The sequence below is a fragment of the Vidua chalybeata genome, chromosome 1, assembly GCF_026979565.1.
Source record: "Vidua chalybeata isolate OUT-0048 chromosome 1, bVidCha1 merged haplotype, whole genome shotgun sequence".
NCBI classification, from domain to species: domain Eukaryota; kingdom Metazoa; phylum Chordata; class Aves; order Passeriformes; family Viduidae; genus Vidua; species Vidua chalybeata.
The window spans coordinates 131,022,262-131,038,038 of record NC_071530.1 but is presented as its reverse complement, the minus strand read 5'-3'; the positions used below and the strand labels follow the sequence as shown (position 1 = coordinate 131,038,038).

Genomic DNA, 15,777 nt, shown 5'->3' with positions numbered 1-15,777 from the left:
CTTTGAGGTTTCCTAGAATCAAGTTAAGTGCTTTGCTGAATTCACAGCACACAGAGATGATTCTTTGCAAAAGCATAGGAGCTTTTAAAAAAGACATAATTTAAAGACATTAAAAACAAGTTGATTGATTAAACTTGTTTTGACTTCATAGGCAAAGCTATCTGGCATAAATTTAAAGATCCTGCAAAAGAAGAGTTGTCAATGGCCAAGAACTGCTTCTCTTCATAGGCTAGCTTAAAAAGTAACAATCTGTAAAGATGAGCAACTGTCAAACATGAAAATTAAAGGGAGGTGAGCAATTTTTTTTATCACTGCTGATCTAATTTTACTTGGGTCATAAAGGCACATAAGCCTTGGCCAAACTGCTTGACCACCACCCTACTTGTCTTACAGACTGCAGTGCTTGTGCTGAAAATCATTTAGCCCTCTGGCAGAAGCATAAGCAGCGGTGCAACACGCTGGCTTGCCCTAAGGCTGTGACATACTGGCATTGGGAAGGAACCAAAGACTGCTCACCCCAGGTGCAAGGGGTTCCTTTGGAAGTCATGAAAGACACTGGTGTAAGGTATCTGCCAGTCTTTCTGCTGAAGCTGTTCTCTTCTGAAATACAGAAATACTTGCTAGCCCAGAGAGATTTTGAGCGTGACTAAGGACACCAGTGATTAGGATGGAGGGGAGAGGGAGAAGGTGAATCCAGCTATTGCAATAACATTTGCTGGGGGAAAGGGGGAGCTGTCTGCATTGCCTGCTCATCCATTTCCACATTCCAGCAATACCATAGGGTAACCTGTGGTGGTGGAATCACCATCCCTGGAGGTGTTCAAAAAACGTGTGGATGCAGCACTCAGGGACAAGATTTAGTGATGGACCTGGCAGCACTGAGTTAACAGTTGGATTCAATGGTATTTTCCAACCTAAATAATTCTGTGATTCTAATTCTGCCTTCTGGGGCATGTGAACACCTTTACATGATAGACTCAAGTGTGAGGTTCTTAGTAAATGTGGAGGAAGAAGAAGAAATAACTTTTGTAGCAAGACTGTGGTGACAGAATTTTGACCATAATCTCAAAGTCTGCCAGAGGGATAATCTTGTCCTCTTGATTTTTTTCTCTTCACTGGTGTGACAGTTTTCCAGAGGAATTTTATTTGGCCTGTGACTTTTCCTTCCCACCATGTGACCGGATATGCTGGGTAATGTGCTTTCATCACAGCACCATACTGCTGATTTCAGCTGATAGGGAGAACAAGGGGATCTAAAATGACTGGCGTAGAATGGAAATCACAAAGCAGTATTAAGGCTTAGCTTACAAAGACAAGCCTGCAAATAATAATGAGCAGAGTCATGACTTTAACAAAGGCTTTTTATTTTCCAAGACTGCATGTTACAGTCTATCATTCTTCCCAAAGAGGGAAAAGTTATCACTGATAAGGTTTGTATATTCTATAGAGATGGCCCATATAAAAAGCATGACTTCCAATTGATTGCTTCCAAAAATGTCTTTTACTGTAAAGTATTTTTTACCCTCTTGTGTAAAAATGCAGAAAGCAGCTGTATGCCTACAGGGAAATAACAAGATATGCTCAATAAGGACAGGACAGTTTTTGCTGTCTCTTAAACAATAACCCATGTGGTCCTTCCCTCCTCTGTCAACATACCTATCTCTGTCGCTGCTGCACTATCCACAGCTTCTCCTGTTTCTTCTTTTGTTTCAGGCCCTTCACCTACTGTCTCACTGAGCAGCTCAGTTTCCACCTGTTCTCCCGTCTCACCTGGGAATGGTAACCATGGAGATCAAATTAGGATCCACTAAAAAAAAAAGCACCTTTTTTGCTTTGTAAGCTCTCCAATGCCTGTTATCAAGGTACCCCCCTGAATGAACCCAGAGAGAACAAACAGGAAAACAAACACTTTTCATCATCCAGCTATATGGTTGTCTTATGCCCATGAAATTCTCCTAGTGCTTTCAGAAAATCCCCTTGATGCTGTATCCAAAGGAAATCATGAGTACTATTTCTGCTCAAATTATTTTTCCTGTATTTTATTTCATAGATGTGCAGTTTTATTTGCAATTGAAAAAAAAAAAAAAAACAAACCAGAAATAGAAAACATGGTAACATGCAAGTCTGGCTGAAACCCTGCTTTCCCAGGGAAGCTGCTGCCTAACTCATTTCCTCCCATAGCTATGGAAGCACAAAGGGAAAGCAAAACAAATGCTTTTGTACCACAGCATAAAAATAGAAAATCCCTTCTTCATCAGAGGTCTCTGGGAAGAGAATGCACTCAAGTTAAGGTATTACTTCTACCTTGGAAATAATAGGAGCAAAACTCTTTTCCCCAAAAGCTTCATTCACTCGCCCTGCACACATCACTTGGTGCTAAAAGCCTCACAACTCATCTTCAGACAGACAACTGTAAACATGTTTCCACTGATGAGAAGTGACAGCACAAGGTCCAGGGTGTGCTGCTCTGCCTCTGGCACTGCCCTGAGGCTTAGAAATTGTGAATAAAGAAATTGGAGTTTGCAGCTGGGCAGGATGTATATTTAACAGGTGAGCAACCTGTCATTTACTGCTTACATAAAACAAGGCTTTATTCCAAAGGATATATTACTATGTAGAGGACAAAATTAATTCATGAAGAGACACAGGAGAGGACGAAGCAATCCAACAACCATGCTCAGCTATAAAGGACGAGCAAAGAATGAGATTCACAGAGCCAGTTCAGAGCCAAGCAGCACAAAGCCACGGGAGTAGTGGCAGTGGCAGTCTCCAGTAACTGGCTCTGGACTTCACATGGATCAGTCCTTCTGCAGTTCTTCAAGGCCAAAGTGGAGTGAGGATGTCTCCTTGCAGAGAAATACTCCTCATGTGCTTCACCTGCTTATTCCCTGAAGAAGAGCTACCCCAGGAATGCATCTGATTCCTTACTGAGCTACTTTGTACCTTTTAGGAGAAATTTGATTCCACCTGTGAAGTGTTCATCTTCTGCATGCGCAGTCCATGTCCTCTGGGCACTAACCCAAAGGAGAGCATAGCCTGCAATTTCCAGGAAGGAGCACACCTCCTGCTGAAGGTCCCTCCACAGCACATGGAAATCCCTGTCACCTCAGACACCACTGCTTCCTCACACAGCCCGTCTCTCCCCACCCAGTCATCTCCAAGCATTGGTGCAAAGACAGCCCTATGTCTCTCCACTACTACTTCTATTCTGCTTGTCTTTTAGGCAAGCTTCCAGGACACACTGGAGATGCCAAGTGTGCATCAAAGAGATCTTTTTCGTCTACATTCAGCTTTATGTGTGCAAGGTCAGCTGGTTTATAATTAGTACATGTGACTAAGTAATTGAGCCTTTGGGCTGTGCAAATATTAAAGAATGTGTCTGAGCTACCAAGAGACACAATGTTTTAAATGAGGGGTATGGTGGGACATTTTACCTGCTAAGAACAAAAAGGACATGAAATGAAATAGCAGAGGTGAAAATGCTGATTAAATTTATTACAGCTTGGACTTGTAAATCTGAGGCTTCCCCAGCCACATTCTTCTACGCCTCACATCGTACAGGCTCCCTCGACCAAATTCTGACTCCAGAAGCTCATTTGAGGCTCTTATTAAAGCCAAAAGGACCCACACAGAAGTCCCTGGAGGCAAATTTTTGTCTCCTGAATTTATGAAAGCACAAATATTACCCTCAATGAGGTGGTCCTCTTCAGTAATATGTACTTTCTCGACGACTTCCACTACAGAGCTGTCACTGCCCTCTACCAGCCCACTGTCCTCTGCTGGTTCTGGAGGTGGTGCCCCAGCATCTTCTCCTGGTGCTGGAGGTGAAGGCCCCCTGCTCTCCTCTCGCCACACAGAGGGCAGCTCAGAGCTCTCCTCCTCTCCTGCAGGCAGGGGCTCGGTGCCCTCTGGCTCCTCCCTTTTACTGACCGACTCTGTCTTCCCCTCCACGTTCAGGATCGTGGCTGAAGTCTCCTCTCCTGGCAGCCGCTCGCCTGGGTTGGGCTCCTCAGAGGCAAGGCTCACATGTTCTGCTGGCTCCAACTTTGTTTGGTCAGCTACAGGTCCATGGTCATCTGCAGTCAGGGTGTTTGCACCTGAGGATGCTTTTAGTTACAGTAGGGCAAGGAAAGGAAAAAGGGAATTACAGATAATTGGTGAATGGGCACATAAGCTGGATGACAACTAAACCCACAGTGAACCACACAAGCACTACCTGTCAAAGAGCTCCCTCCTGGCTAGGGAAAATACTCCCTCATAGGTCTGCTGCACATATCCACACATATCCAGTAGAGGATGATGCTGCTCTTACATTAAAAATAAGTTTTCATTTGATGCATATAATACATTTTTATATGAAGAGAGCAGACTTGTTTGCAAGTCAATGTTCTATTACATTTTCCCTTTTGACTCTGCAGTGTGCAGGTGGTTTGCTAGGGATGGGACACTGCAAGGAAATACCTTTACCTGCAAGGAAACACCTTTTCCTGCCCCAAACCAAGCACAGCAGCAGTGTGGGGAGTGTGAGGGAGCTGCTGTCCTGGGTTGCGTGTGAGAAGTTCTGGCAGTACCTTCAGGTGGACTGAATAAAACCCCTGAGAACCCAGAGGATGAGCAGTGCTTACTTCTTAAAACAAAAACCACATTGTCTGTCTTTTTCAGTACTAAACTACCACTAACAAAAAAACCAAAAAAAACCCCAAAAAAAACCCCAAAACCAAAAAAAAAACACCAAAAAACAACACAAACAAAAAAAATCAAGGAAGCCTAAACTAATTTAAACTTCCACTTCTTTCATCTTTCATCAACTTATTGGCTAGTAAAGCAATGGGTTTTGGCAGAAAAAATTATGAATAAAGAACTCACAAAATTACTTTGACAGGTATTTAAGGATAAAAGCGTAAGACTCAAAATGAGCTATACCTACCTATCAGACTGACTTACTAACATTCTAACGAAATTCAGTTTGACAGGATCTTTTACTTAACCTTTTCCTAAAGAATGTCAGGATGAAACCCCTGGTAATTCAAGCATGAAATCTGTTTATATAATAATTACAAAACTGGAAAAGCTGTATTTTCTGAGAAAATTATGATTGCAGTGTCAAAGCCAGTAAGCAGAACCATATGTTACTGTTCACAGATGAATACATCTATACATGTTCATATAGACATAGATGAACAGGAAAAAAACCCTGCTTTTAAAACATCTGGTTGAATACTGCTGCCCTTAAAGTAAGTTTACAGTTCTTTTGAGACATTCAAACAAAACAGCTCCCCAGCAAGTGTCACCTTGTCAGCATGTGCCTACAGACCCAGGGAAGGATGGCTAAGCCAGAAGAAGAGCAAGAACTGAGAATCTGGACTGTTGAGACAGACAGAAGGCAATTTCGACTATGAGACAGATAAAATCTCATTTGTCCCAGGAACTGTTAAACCATCCAAGTTGCAACCAACCCCTCCAAATCCACAGAGGAATGGCAATTTATAATGCAACTCCAACAACAGGAGGTAAACTCAGCTACTGGTCTCTGACAACAGACCCCCCCCAGGGCAAGACCCTGCCTCTGACAGTTGCCAAGGGGCAGGGGAAAGGGCAGAGGGCCCCAGCTTATGGTGCTGAGTGTCAATCTGTCAGTGGAATTCCTCTGTCAACCTGTTCAAGCCCCTTTTCAATCTGTTTATACTCAGTCTCCACTATATCCAATGGTCATGAGGGTTGCAGCCCACTTACATCCCCTGTAAAACGCACCTTGGCTTGTTTTAAGCCTGCTGCTGGTCATTTCATCAAGTGGCAGTTCTTGCATTATGAGAAACAGCAAATATATTTCCCTGATTGCTTTCTCTAGATCTCTATGACACCCTGTCTTCCAAGCACTCCTTTTCCTAAAATGAAGCTCAAGGTAAAACAGATACCAAATCACAATAGTAGTGAGTGAATGTTAAACTTAAGCTACTCTAAGCAGTGATTAAAACAGCAATGTATGCTCAGAGACCAGAAATTTGATGTTTTCACATTTTTATTTTTTGTCCCTTTAGACACTTTTCACACTTTCACCTTGCTCAGTGCCAGATGGAGAGAGATCATTTAAAGCCTACAGACAGAAACAAATAAGCCGTGAAAATTTGCATGTTATATAGAGTTTTAATTCATGTGAGCAGTAAAAGAAACAATTCAAATGTGTTATTACTAAGAATCTCCTATGATGCTCCTATAAGCATCAGCCCTGTAACTTTGAGCTAGCCCTCTCTACATCAAAATATTTTATACAAATTGGATTATAAAATACTGCCATATCTGCACCACTGGAAACCCTGGAAGCATTCATGTGCTCTTATCTGAAATGCAAAGAATTCTCTAATATGGAAAAAATAAATCCTCTCAGTAATCTGTTCAATACCTTTATCCCTGAGAAAAATTAACATCATGCGGCAGTCAGCATTCCTAGGATTCCTTCTAGTTTTGCTTTATTCTTAATTTTTTTTTTTCTCTGCTGTAGACTGTTTTAGCTGGAGAAACAAAGAAAAACACAGTGAATGTATGTGAGCCATGGCTACAGTATTTGCTCTTTGCCTTCTTTCCTTTTGGAAAAGCCTCAAAGTTTTGTGAGCTACACATCAATGGAAGAAAATGAAATACATTTTCCTCTATTAACTTATTCAGAGAAGTTTTTTTTTCAAATTATCTTTTCTTATTAAAATAAACTAGCAAATTGTTAACATATCTGGTTAGTAATTGCCAAATTAATGCAGATCTTTCAGCTATAATTAAAAACTGCACTTCATCCTTGCCATGATATTAGTGTATGTATTTAGTACATTTCATGACCTACCCTGCCATGAACATGCTTTTATACAGAATAATTAAAATATGCAGAATAAATTACTTCTGCTGTTTCTTCGATCCCTTCAGTGTTCCTGTGAAGGAGGATGGAAAGGCAGAGGAATTGGTACATTGACCAGGTGACCGAGACAGCAGGTAAGCATAAAGAGGTTTCTCCTGATACTTTCAGCAGATGTGTGCTGGCTCTGTAGTGGCATAGACAACGCTCAGCCCACAACCTGTTCTCCTCTCTGCAGTCACGAGCCACAGCACCACAAGACAACACGCAGAATATAAACCCATGCAAAAACCATGGATGCTGCAGGCAGAGTAACAACAACAGATCATAACTCAAGAATATAGGAAAGAAATGCTGTAAAATGAAAGGCAAACAACTTTTTTGGATCTGCCTTCGAGATGTATCTTTCTGGAGAGGTCAATTCCTATAACTTCAGCATTCAGATTCTTACAGAAGTGTTTCCAAACCTTCCTTGGAGCAAAGAGCTAAATATAGCCGATATGCACACTATGTCGAGGTGGATTTTGTTAGAGAAAGGAAGGATAGTGGGGTCAAATATTGCTAGTTTATTATTCTTTTAAAGAAGGAAAGAAAGGCCACTAGACTGGCAAGGTACTACACAAAAAGACCAACAGCAGGACGTGTCTGGAAATTAAACAAACAAAAAAAACCTGCGGAGCGGAGTGGAAGGGACTTAGGCATTCATTCACAAGAACCACCAGTTTCGAAGCCATCACTCATGGGGCGCAGCTCCCTCTGCTGCGCGGGCAGAATAAAAAACTGAAGCAAACCCGACGGGCTTCTGGCCTCGCGGGGTTTCTGTGGGAAAAGCGAAACCGACGGGAAACAGAAACGCGACGGGACGGGACGGGATAGGACCACCCTGAGAGCAGCGCGGCCCCGCATCCCCAAAGAGCTCTGCGGGCAGCTCCCGCCCGGCTCCCCCCGCCCCGCTCACCCGGCAGCGGCGGCGGCTCCTGGGGGCGGCTGCGGGCGCTGCTGGAGCAGCCCATGGCGGGGCCGGCGGGCTCTGCGGCCGCTCCCGACGGCCGGGTCGGGTCGGGTCGGAGCGCGGCGAGGCGCGGCTGGCGCGGCCACCGGGCAGCACCGACCTGCGGAGCCGGGGGGGCGGCCCCGGCGATGGAGCCTCCCCCGCCGCTCAGCCCTGGCCACCTGCCCCGGGGCGGATTTCTGCGCTGGGTCAGGGTGCCACAAGGTGTGAGTGGCAGCAGGCGGGAAGGGACTGCAGGTCCGTGTGCCCCAGAGTTTAATCCTGGGGTGTGCTCGTAAACCTCGCTAGCAGGCTTTGAGCCACGATAGCATCGAGTAGAGGAGACCCGTAGCCCGGGAAAAAGGGTCCAGGTCTGGGCAGAGGTATTAGACGGACCTGGAGGCCACGCCGATGTTTGGCGATCCGTGAATGTGGCTGAGCTTGTGAACCTGAGACTGAGGGTGTGGGGTGTCTGTAGGGAACCCCAGACCGGACCCGGGGAGAGGAGCAGCAGAGCTGGGTGATCTGCACAGACTGTGTATGGTTTGGGCATCCCGGGGTTGTGCTCGTACACACACAGGAGCCGCAGCCCCGCTGCCAGCCCTCCCTGCACACAGGAACAGCTGCACCCGTGGGACTGAGCGGGGACAGACCCCTGGGTTCTCAGCAACTCGGAGGCAAAAAGGAATCCACAGAGTCCTCTGGGTTCAGCGGCCACCTGTAGCATCCTTACCATCGGCCTGAAAGGTAAAATGAAGATAATATTTTATATTTGCATATAGGCAAATCAACAGATGTCCAGGAAAGCTGAGGTGGCCTAAAAACTTCCCAGAGTAAGAATGAAGAATCTTTGCCACACATCTGCTTGCATAAGCAGATAATGTATTTATTGCACCCAAGACATAATTTGATTTTGTCAAATTTAGACTAATCACGTGTCCTTCCAAATGAACTTGTTTTGTCCACCCAGAAATTTATTCAGACAAATCATTGTATTTGTACATTTGTCCAGGGTTTGTGATGTTCCATGGCCAAGGTAGAGCAGTAGCAATAACTCCAATAATTTCCGCAATAGTTTCTGCTTCCTCAATTTGAATTCATTTTCAGGATGCTTTTAAAAAAACAACAGAAAAAAATCCACTGTAGGCTCTATAGATTTCTATGTGGCTATATATAAGATTACTATGCAACACTAGACACTGAAATGCTGGTAACTTTAGGATTAGCAAAACGTGTTGCTCTGCGACAACAAAAGCAGAAGTGCAATAAAGGGCTTAGCAACTTAAAAATTAATTTCAGAAATATTTGACATTCATGCTGCTGGTGTGAAATCCTGACTGCTGCAGTGGGAGTGAGGTCAGTTCCCTACACTACAGGATTTCCTGTACAGCACAGGTGAAGACACCCAGGCATCCCACTGCTCTGCTGCCACAAGTAGGAAACAGAAGTGTCTGTGACTGTGAAGGAGTACTGACATGAACTGAGGAAGCCTGACATGCCAGGAAACATACTTGATATCCCACCTTTCTTCTGTGATCTTTCACAGAACAAAGTAAGGAGGATGGGCCACCAGGACAGACTCATTAAACACTTGGAAACATCAAACACTGAGGAAAATAAAAAAAGGAAGGCTACATTCAGTTCATTCTCTCGTCTGCGGAGCTTTGTACCTGCTTCCCAGCCTGTCGTAACCAAAGGGTGAGCTGTGCAGAGTGCACCTACCATCCAGCTTACTGATATAGCAGAGAAAGGAATTCAAGGTTTACAAGGCCAGAGAGAGGGAGCACGAGTCAGCGTGTATTGGCAGCAAGGCTCACCGGGGGTGCTCTGTTCTCCATGTTCTTTAAACAGGCCTTGGATAGGATACAGAACTAGAAATGAGAACCCAAGGGCCATTTGGCAGGTAACTCCAACAAACGCTAATTAACAATGTCATGGTCTTCCCTCTTCCTGCGTGAAGGAGAAGTTGCATCTTTTGAGCAGGAAGACTGGACATAACAGAGCCAGTGCTGGAGCTGGACACAGGCAGGGCCACGCCGGGACAGGGCTTCACCTCAGCATTTTGGCTGGATTGCCACAGCCAGGCCAGCCCTGGACAACGTGTGCCCTCTGCAGAGCACTCAGCACAAACACATCTCCCCGGGATAACTACACGCTGCCTCTCTGCCACTGTCCTACCTTCTGGGAGCACAGGCTTGTACAGACCTTGTACAGAGTCCCGAAGAAATTAATGCAAATGATACAGTGGCTGCAGCATGATATTGGCAGATGAAAATCCTTGGTAGGTTTTCCATCCCTTCCCCTTGGCAGGGCACCTCTCCACAGACTCTCTGCCTCTAATCCAAACCACCCTGGTACTGCCCCAACTGAAGACAGTACCAAAGTAGCTAAAAAACACCCCCAAACCTTTAAGAGCAAATAAACTAAACAATTATATTGAACTATTTCTTTTATTCAGGAATACAAATTGGGAAATTAAAATTAAATGTAAACTATGAGTATTCAGGGATAGCTGCATATCCAGAGGTAAAGCAACCTTTGACCTCTTATACACAATCAGCAATACACTTCCAAAAGCAAACTCCATGAAGATTTCTCTAAGGCCCTGATAATTTTTAAGTTCTCCAGGCCAGTACTATATGAGCAAATTTATTGCACTCATTCCAGAGCTCACTAGCTGTTAAGATTTCTGAGTATTTTAGATATTTTTCCTACTACAGCAATTAAATTTATATCTATTTTCTGATAGTCCCAAATCCTGTGACTTTCCAAATCAAAATGATTTTTCAAAACATTATGTTAATCAAGAGTTTTCTTTTTGATGACTTCTTTTCTCAGCTCTTTGGGTACAGAACGACCAGTACCTAAACAAGCAATAAAATATTCTAGATTGTTTATTTTGTCAAGTAATTCAAGCCAAATGTTTCATGATCCAAATATTTGTAGGTCCACTGAAGGCTGTTCTGTAATGCTGATTTATGAACTGCAGAGAGCTGCCTTCTGAAACAGCTATTTTTGTTTGGCCTGGGATAGCAACAACCTTGAAACTTAGCTCCTAGTACATGCCTAATTTCCTGGAAAGGAGGCAATCTGAAGATTTTCTCATCAAAATGATTACTGTCTTTAGAAATCTTTAGATTTCTGCACAATTTGGCCCTTAGAAAATGCAGTTTCCCATTGTACTGGCACTGGATTTAAGCTGGTTACACATATAGGTATAAAAATGTATGTATATATTTATGTATGTACATATACACATACTTCTTAACATGCTTTTACTGGCTGAAAAATCTGTTCAGGTCTGCAGATATCCAGGTATTCACAACAGACAGTATTTAACCTCAGATTTTTCCCTGTTCCCTAATGAGATAACCTTTCTGCACTCAACCCATTTTCCTCTACAACTCCTTTCTTTCTTTCCTTCCTTTCTCATAGTAAAGCTGCTTCAAGGGTGGCTGAAGAAAGGTTTTAATTCAGATCTAGTGAACCTGTGCCTTACTGGGATTCTAAATTCCCAGTAATCTGAAACAAAGAGCTGCATTTGTCTGCCTGACAATACAGTTGTTCAGTGCACAACCCTGTGAAAATCAGATGAACATGTTTGCATTTGCTGTAACTGCAATGACTATCAGAGAACACAATCTGTCACTTCTAATAGCCCTGATGTGCAAAACTAGAGAATAATGGCTGCAGGTGTTCATGCAACATTGTTGTGTAATTGTGCAGAGATTTGACCAGACTATAAATTAAAGCAGGACTGGGTTTTTTTTGCATATTTTCATCCTATTAAAAAAGTATGTTCTGTTCATATTGGTAAAATAAAGATATAAACCTGTCGGGGTCGGGTTGGCAAGACCCCAACAGTGTGAAAGTCCTTTTTCCCTAGCCTGGCAGACAAAGAAGAGGTCTTGAAGCTGTGAAGCTGAGTTTTCAAGGCTGTTTATTTCTTCTTATCTAGAAGATTTTCTCTGTGACCTGCCAAGGTCCGGCTAGTACAGAAGCCATGGCAGTCTGCTGCGAGCCCCAGGTGTCTCCCACATTATATACCCAAAATTACGTGTACCACGTTTACAGTTCCCGCACCAATACCTAAAATCTATGTTGGACAGTGTGTCCCTATCCTAGACCAATAGAAAAGTGTCACCATCACACCGAGACATGGAGGACAAGAAGAAGGAAGAAAAGGTTAGGGCACGCCCAGATTCCTCCATCTTCTATCCCTGAAGTACATTCTAAAAACCCCAAAATTCTACTTTTTTTTCACCCTGTACCAATTCCCTTATTACACTACTTGATCCCTTTTGGCTTGTAATTCCTCATACAAGGTTGGCAGCCTCTCCCATGGGCTAAAATTGAAGCCACAGGTGTTTTTTGACTTGTTGCCAAGATCCCTGAGCACCCTGCCAGGGTCTTGAGGCATCCAGAGCAGCCAAAGAGATGTTCTGGACTCCAACATAAACCTAGCTTGTCAGAAGATCAGTCTTCTTTTTTGAATTGAATCTCATCATTCAGGGTTAGCATGTGACCTGTGGCACCTGAAGGGTTGGCTTTAGCAGAGGTTACAATTTGAAATCCCCCCAGTCACACCACACATTTACTGGAGCTTTCCTGGTGACCTGTTACCATCTCAGGCACCTGGCACCTCTGACAAGGAGCAAGTGCTGAGTTCTACACAATGCCTACTGACACTCGGGGGAAGGGGCTAAACAGGGATACAGCTTCAGATGTTCCTCTGCATCCCTGGATGCCAGAGTGATCCCCACTTTCTCTGAGGATCAGCAGTGCTGCCACTTCAGCTTTATAAAGACCTCAGAAGTTCAGAGAATTTAACAGAATGATCCATCCCAGACTGTACCATAGGGTGCCCATGTACTGCTCATTTTTCAGACTTCAGAATGTTTTTTTTCTCATTCTTCTCTTCTTTCCAACCTTTTCTCTCAGTTAACTATACACTGTCTACAACAGCACACATAATTAGCATACATACCTGTTTTCTTAGTACCTCATTTTACTGCTCACTGGATTTTCCAATGAGTAATGAGAAAAACTGATGATATTATTACCACTGCATTTGTGCAGTGCTTGGGGCTCTATAAGACAGAGAAGAAGTTGCTTTGGGATTCTCTGCAGAAAGGCATGCTGCTTGGATGAACCCACATATGCACTATGTCCAGTGCTGATTCCTTGCAGCCAAACTGCTGCAAGAGACCTCACAGGTGATCCTGGCCAGCTCCCTGAACTTGCTTGTCTGTCCCCAGGTATGTGTAACCCTGCCACCACGGCTTGTTTGCTGATACACTGGTATTGGTGTCAGTGCTGCAGCAGGAGATTCCATTGATGCTTTAGGATTTTAGCTTTTATATTTTTCATATATTCATAATCCTGCAATTCTTTAGTGTATAACTCTAGACTCCATATAGAGTGTCAGCTACTGTCTTCCCATTTTGGTCAGACAAAACAATTCCTCTCTAGGCCTGGGAATCTGTCTCAGGCCCCAAGAAATATTAAACAAAAGTGAGTTGTGGGGGGAGCAAACTTGGGGTAAATGACTTCATTACCTGAAGCTGTAATTGGAAGATTAACTTCCAATATACAAATGGACCAAACTTGTAAAAGTATGAAAACCTGTGACCAGTTGTCCATTTTTTGGGTGTAGCCCCTGGGGGGGTCCTGTCGACCCTAAATGTACCTGAAAGCCCTTCAATAAATATAACTGCTTTTTATACCCTTAATTTTGTCTGGCCTCTGTTTTTAATTAATCCCAACAAGGCATCACCCTTACTTTTCTTTTTTAGATACACTGAGTTGGTTTCATTCACCCAAAATGAAGTTGCTTTCTTATTTTTGGGATAGGTCAGTGTTCCACCACTGACTTTTCTCGTAGTGCTCTCACTCTTCTCTTCATAGCTCTAACTGGTGCTTTCTTACACAACCTTGTCAGCATTTTAGTGGGGAAAAGTGGTGAAAGAACTTCAAGACCACTGCTCTCTGGATTAAGTTCTCCCTCTCTTTTAGAAACCCTGCTCCTGCCTTCTCATCAGGCAAGCACAGAGTTATGCCAGGGTGAGGAGTGGTCCTGCTTTCCCCAAGTACTCTGCATTCCCTGCACGCTCATCTCCACTGCCAAACTGAGCCCCAGCCCGCAGAGCCCCAGAGCCAGAGTAACACCTGGCTCAGCCTGAGAAGGAGCTGACCTCCCTGGCTCAGCACAGTGGGGCAGGCAGGGGGGCTGGATGAGACCACAGTGCCTGCTGTTGGTGCTGGGAGAAGTAGCACTGCTTTTCCTGGGGCTGCCAGCTGCTCCCTGGGTCGCTCCACCTGGAGACTTGTTTCTTGGAGATAGAGACACTGTCTGCTGCTTCCCTGCCTTTCCTCTATTTCTGCTGTATCACAGCCTCGTTGTGGAGGGGAACTTAAGATCCCTGAGGGTGCCTGAGTGCCTGATGTGTCTTCCCCCATTCCTTAATGCTCAAACAGCTGCTGTGAAGGCCCATGCACTTCCAGCTGCTGTTTTTAACAAAACAGTGGCTGTATAATAATGTTTAAGGAATTTTAGTGGGGCCATAGCCTTTTCTTTCTTCTAGTGTAATTTTCATCTGATTTGGACTGGCCCTTTGTCTTTATAAAGGACATTTTATGGGCCATGGACTCCCAGGAGAGGCCTTCACAGAAGGGAGATCTGGGGGCTGAGAGACAATAGTGCCCATTTCTACCTGTATTCCCATCACCCCCAACCCAATCCTTATTCCACCTAGATTTAGGGACAGAATTTGGGGTCCAATGCCAAAAGTGTCTATCAGAAAGTTCCTTTGGAAATGCAGAGATTTTTAAAAAGCACATTACTAGAAAGAACTAGTTTTATAAATGGCTAAGGAAAGTTGTTCTCTCCTAATGTGAGCAGAGGCTCCAAGGGCATCCTTGGAAACAGCTCCCTCTCCCGGAGCCATGCATGGCTCCCACATCTTGCAAGGTGACATAAAACCTGGAATAGTCCAATGGAATGGCATGGAGCACTTCACAAGGCCCACTGAGCCATTACTCCCTTGCCAGTAATTTCAACAAGAACGAAAGATGAATGTTTCACCCGATCATAACCAACCGAGTAAAAGTACAAAGAGTGAAAAGCAAAGTCACAGTTTGATGGGGAATAACAGCAATGCACCTGAGGGCTGGGACAAGGACAAAAAGAGGAGCAGGAGGAGAAAGAGACATAGAATGGAGTTTACTTTTCAGTTGCCAAAGAAAAGTTTCAAGTATACTTCAAAATTGATTTAATCATACTCTGTAAAGGAATAGAAATTTTTTTTTCAATTAAAAATATTGGACTATAGAGACACATCAAAATGTACCATTTTTATATTATTATTTATATACTACATGTATCATTTATGTGCTTAACAGTGACATTATTCCCAGAGAACTTTACCTTTAGATATGGACCAATGTCAGAGTTTCACTTGTGATATTTCAGTTCCACTTAACACTTAAGTTTGGTAACATTTTTTCCAAGATACCTTTATCTCAGTGTTACTTTAGATATTAATTTAGATGCTTAAACTGATCTGTCAAAACCCAAGGTTGTTACTCAGGAAAACATGATTGGGATGATGGTTTGCATTTTGGCCAGAGGCTGCCTGTCACTGAGAAGGTTATCCTGTTGGAAATATTTTGGTTAGGTCTGATCATACATCAGAAAAAGTTACCATGGAGGTAGTCATACCAGGAGAAGGGCATAGCAGTATATTGCTATAAATTATTTCCCTTACTTGAAATAATAGCTATTAATATAATATTACAAGCATACTAGAGTAACTGAATGCAACATGTTTTGTCTTGGCTTTTTAGTTTGTTGCTCCATATTCCATATCGATAAATGCATCACACTTCCTAAGGCCAACAAGCCCAACACTTTCCCATGCTTGTGCTACCTTGGGAGAGTCTAGCA

The 15,777-nt window shown here is 43.6% G+C and overlaps 1 protein-coding gene across 1 annotated transcript; it reads right to left on the bottom strand.

Annotated features, from left to right (window-relative positions):
• Nucleotides 1-1,304: 1,304 nt before the first annotated feature.
• On the bottom strand, nt 1,305-6,814 carry ERICH5 (glutamate rich 5). The gene is made up of 4 exons (XM_053942968.1): nt 6,401-6,814; nt 3,687-4,106; nt 1,657-1,770; nt 1,305-1,318 (listed from the first exon to the last, which is right to left on the bottom strand). The coding sequence occupies exons 1-4, from the start codon at nt 6,426-6,428 to the stop codon at nt 1,305-1,307; spliced, it is 576 nt and encodes a 191-aa protein (XP_053798943.1). The 5' UTR covers nt 6,429-6,814.
• Nucleotides 6,815-15,777: the final 8,963 nt, after the last annotated feature.

Coding starts and splice junctions, on each gene's coding strand:
- ERICH5 (XM_053942968.1), bottom strand. CDS start 6,428: ATGATGTTAATTTTTCTCAGGGATAAAG. Junction 4,107..6,400: donor AATTTTTCTCAGGGATAAAG/GTATTGAACAGA, acceptor TGTAACTAAAAG/CATCCTCAGGTGCAAACACC. Junction 1,771..3,686: donor AGAGGACCACCTCATTGAGG/GTAATATTTGTG, acceptor TACCATTCCCAG/GTGAGACGGGAGAACAGGTG.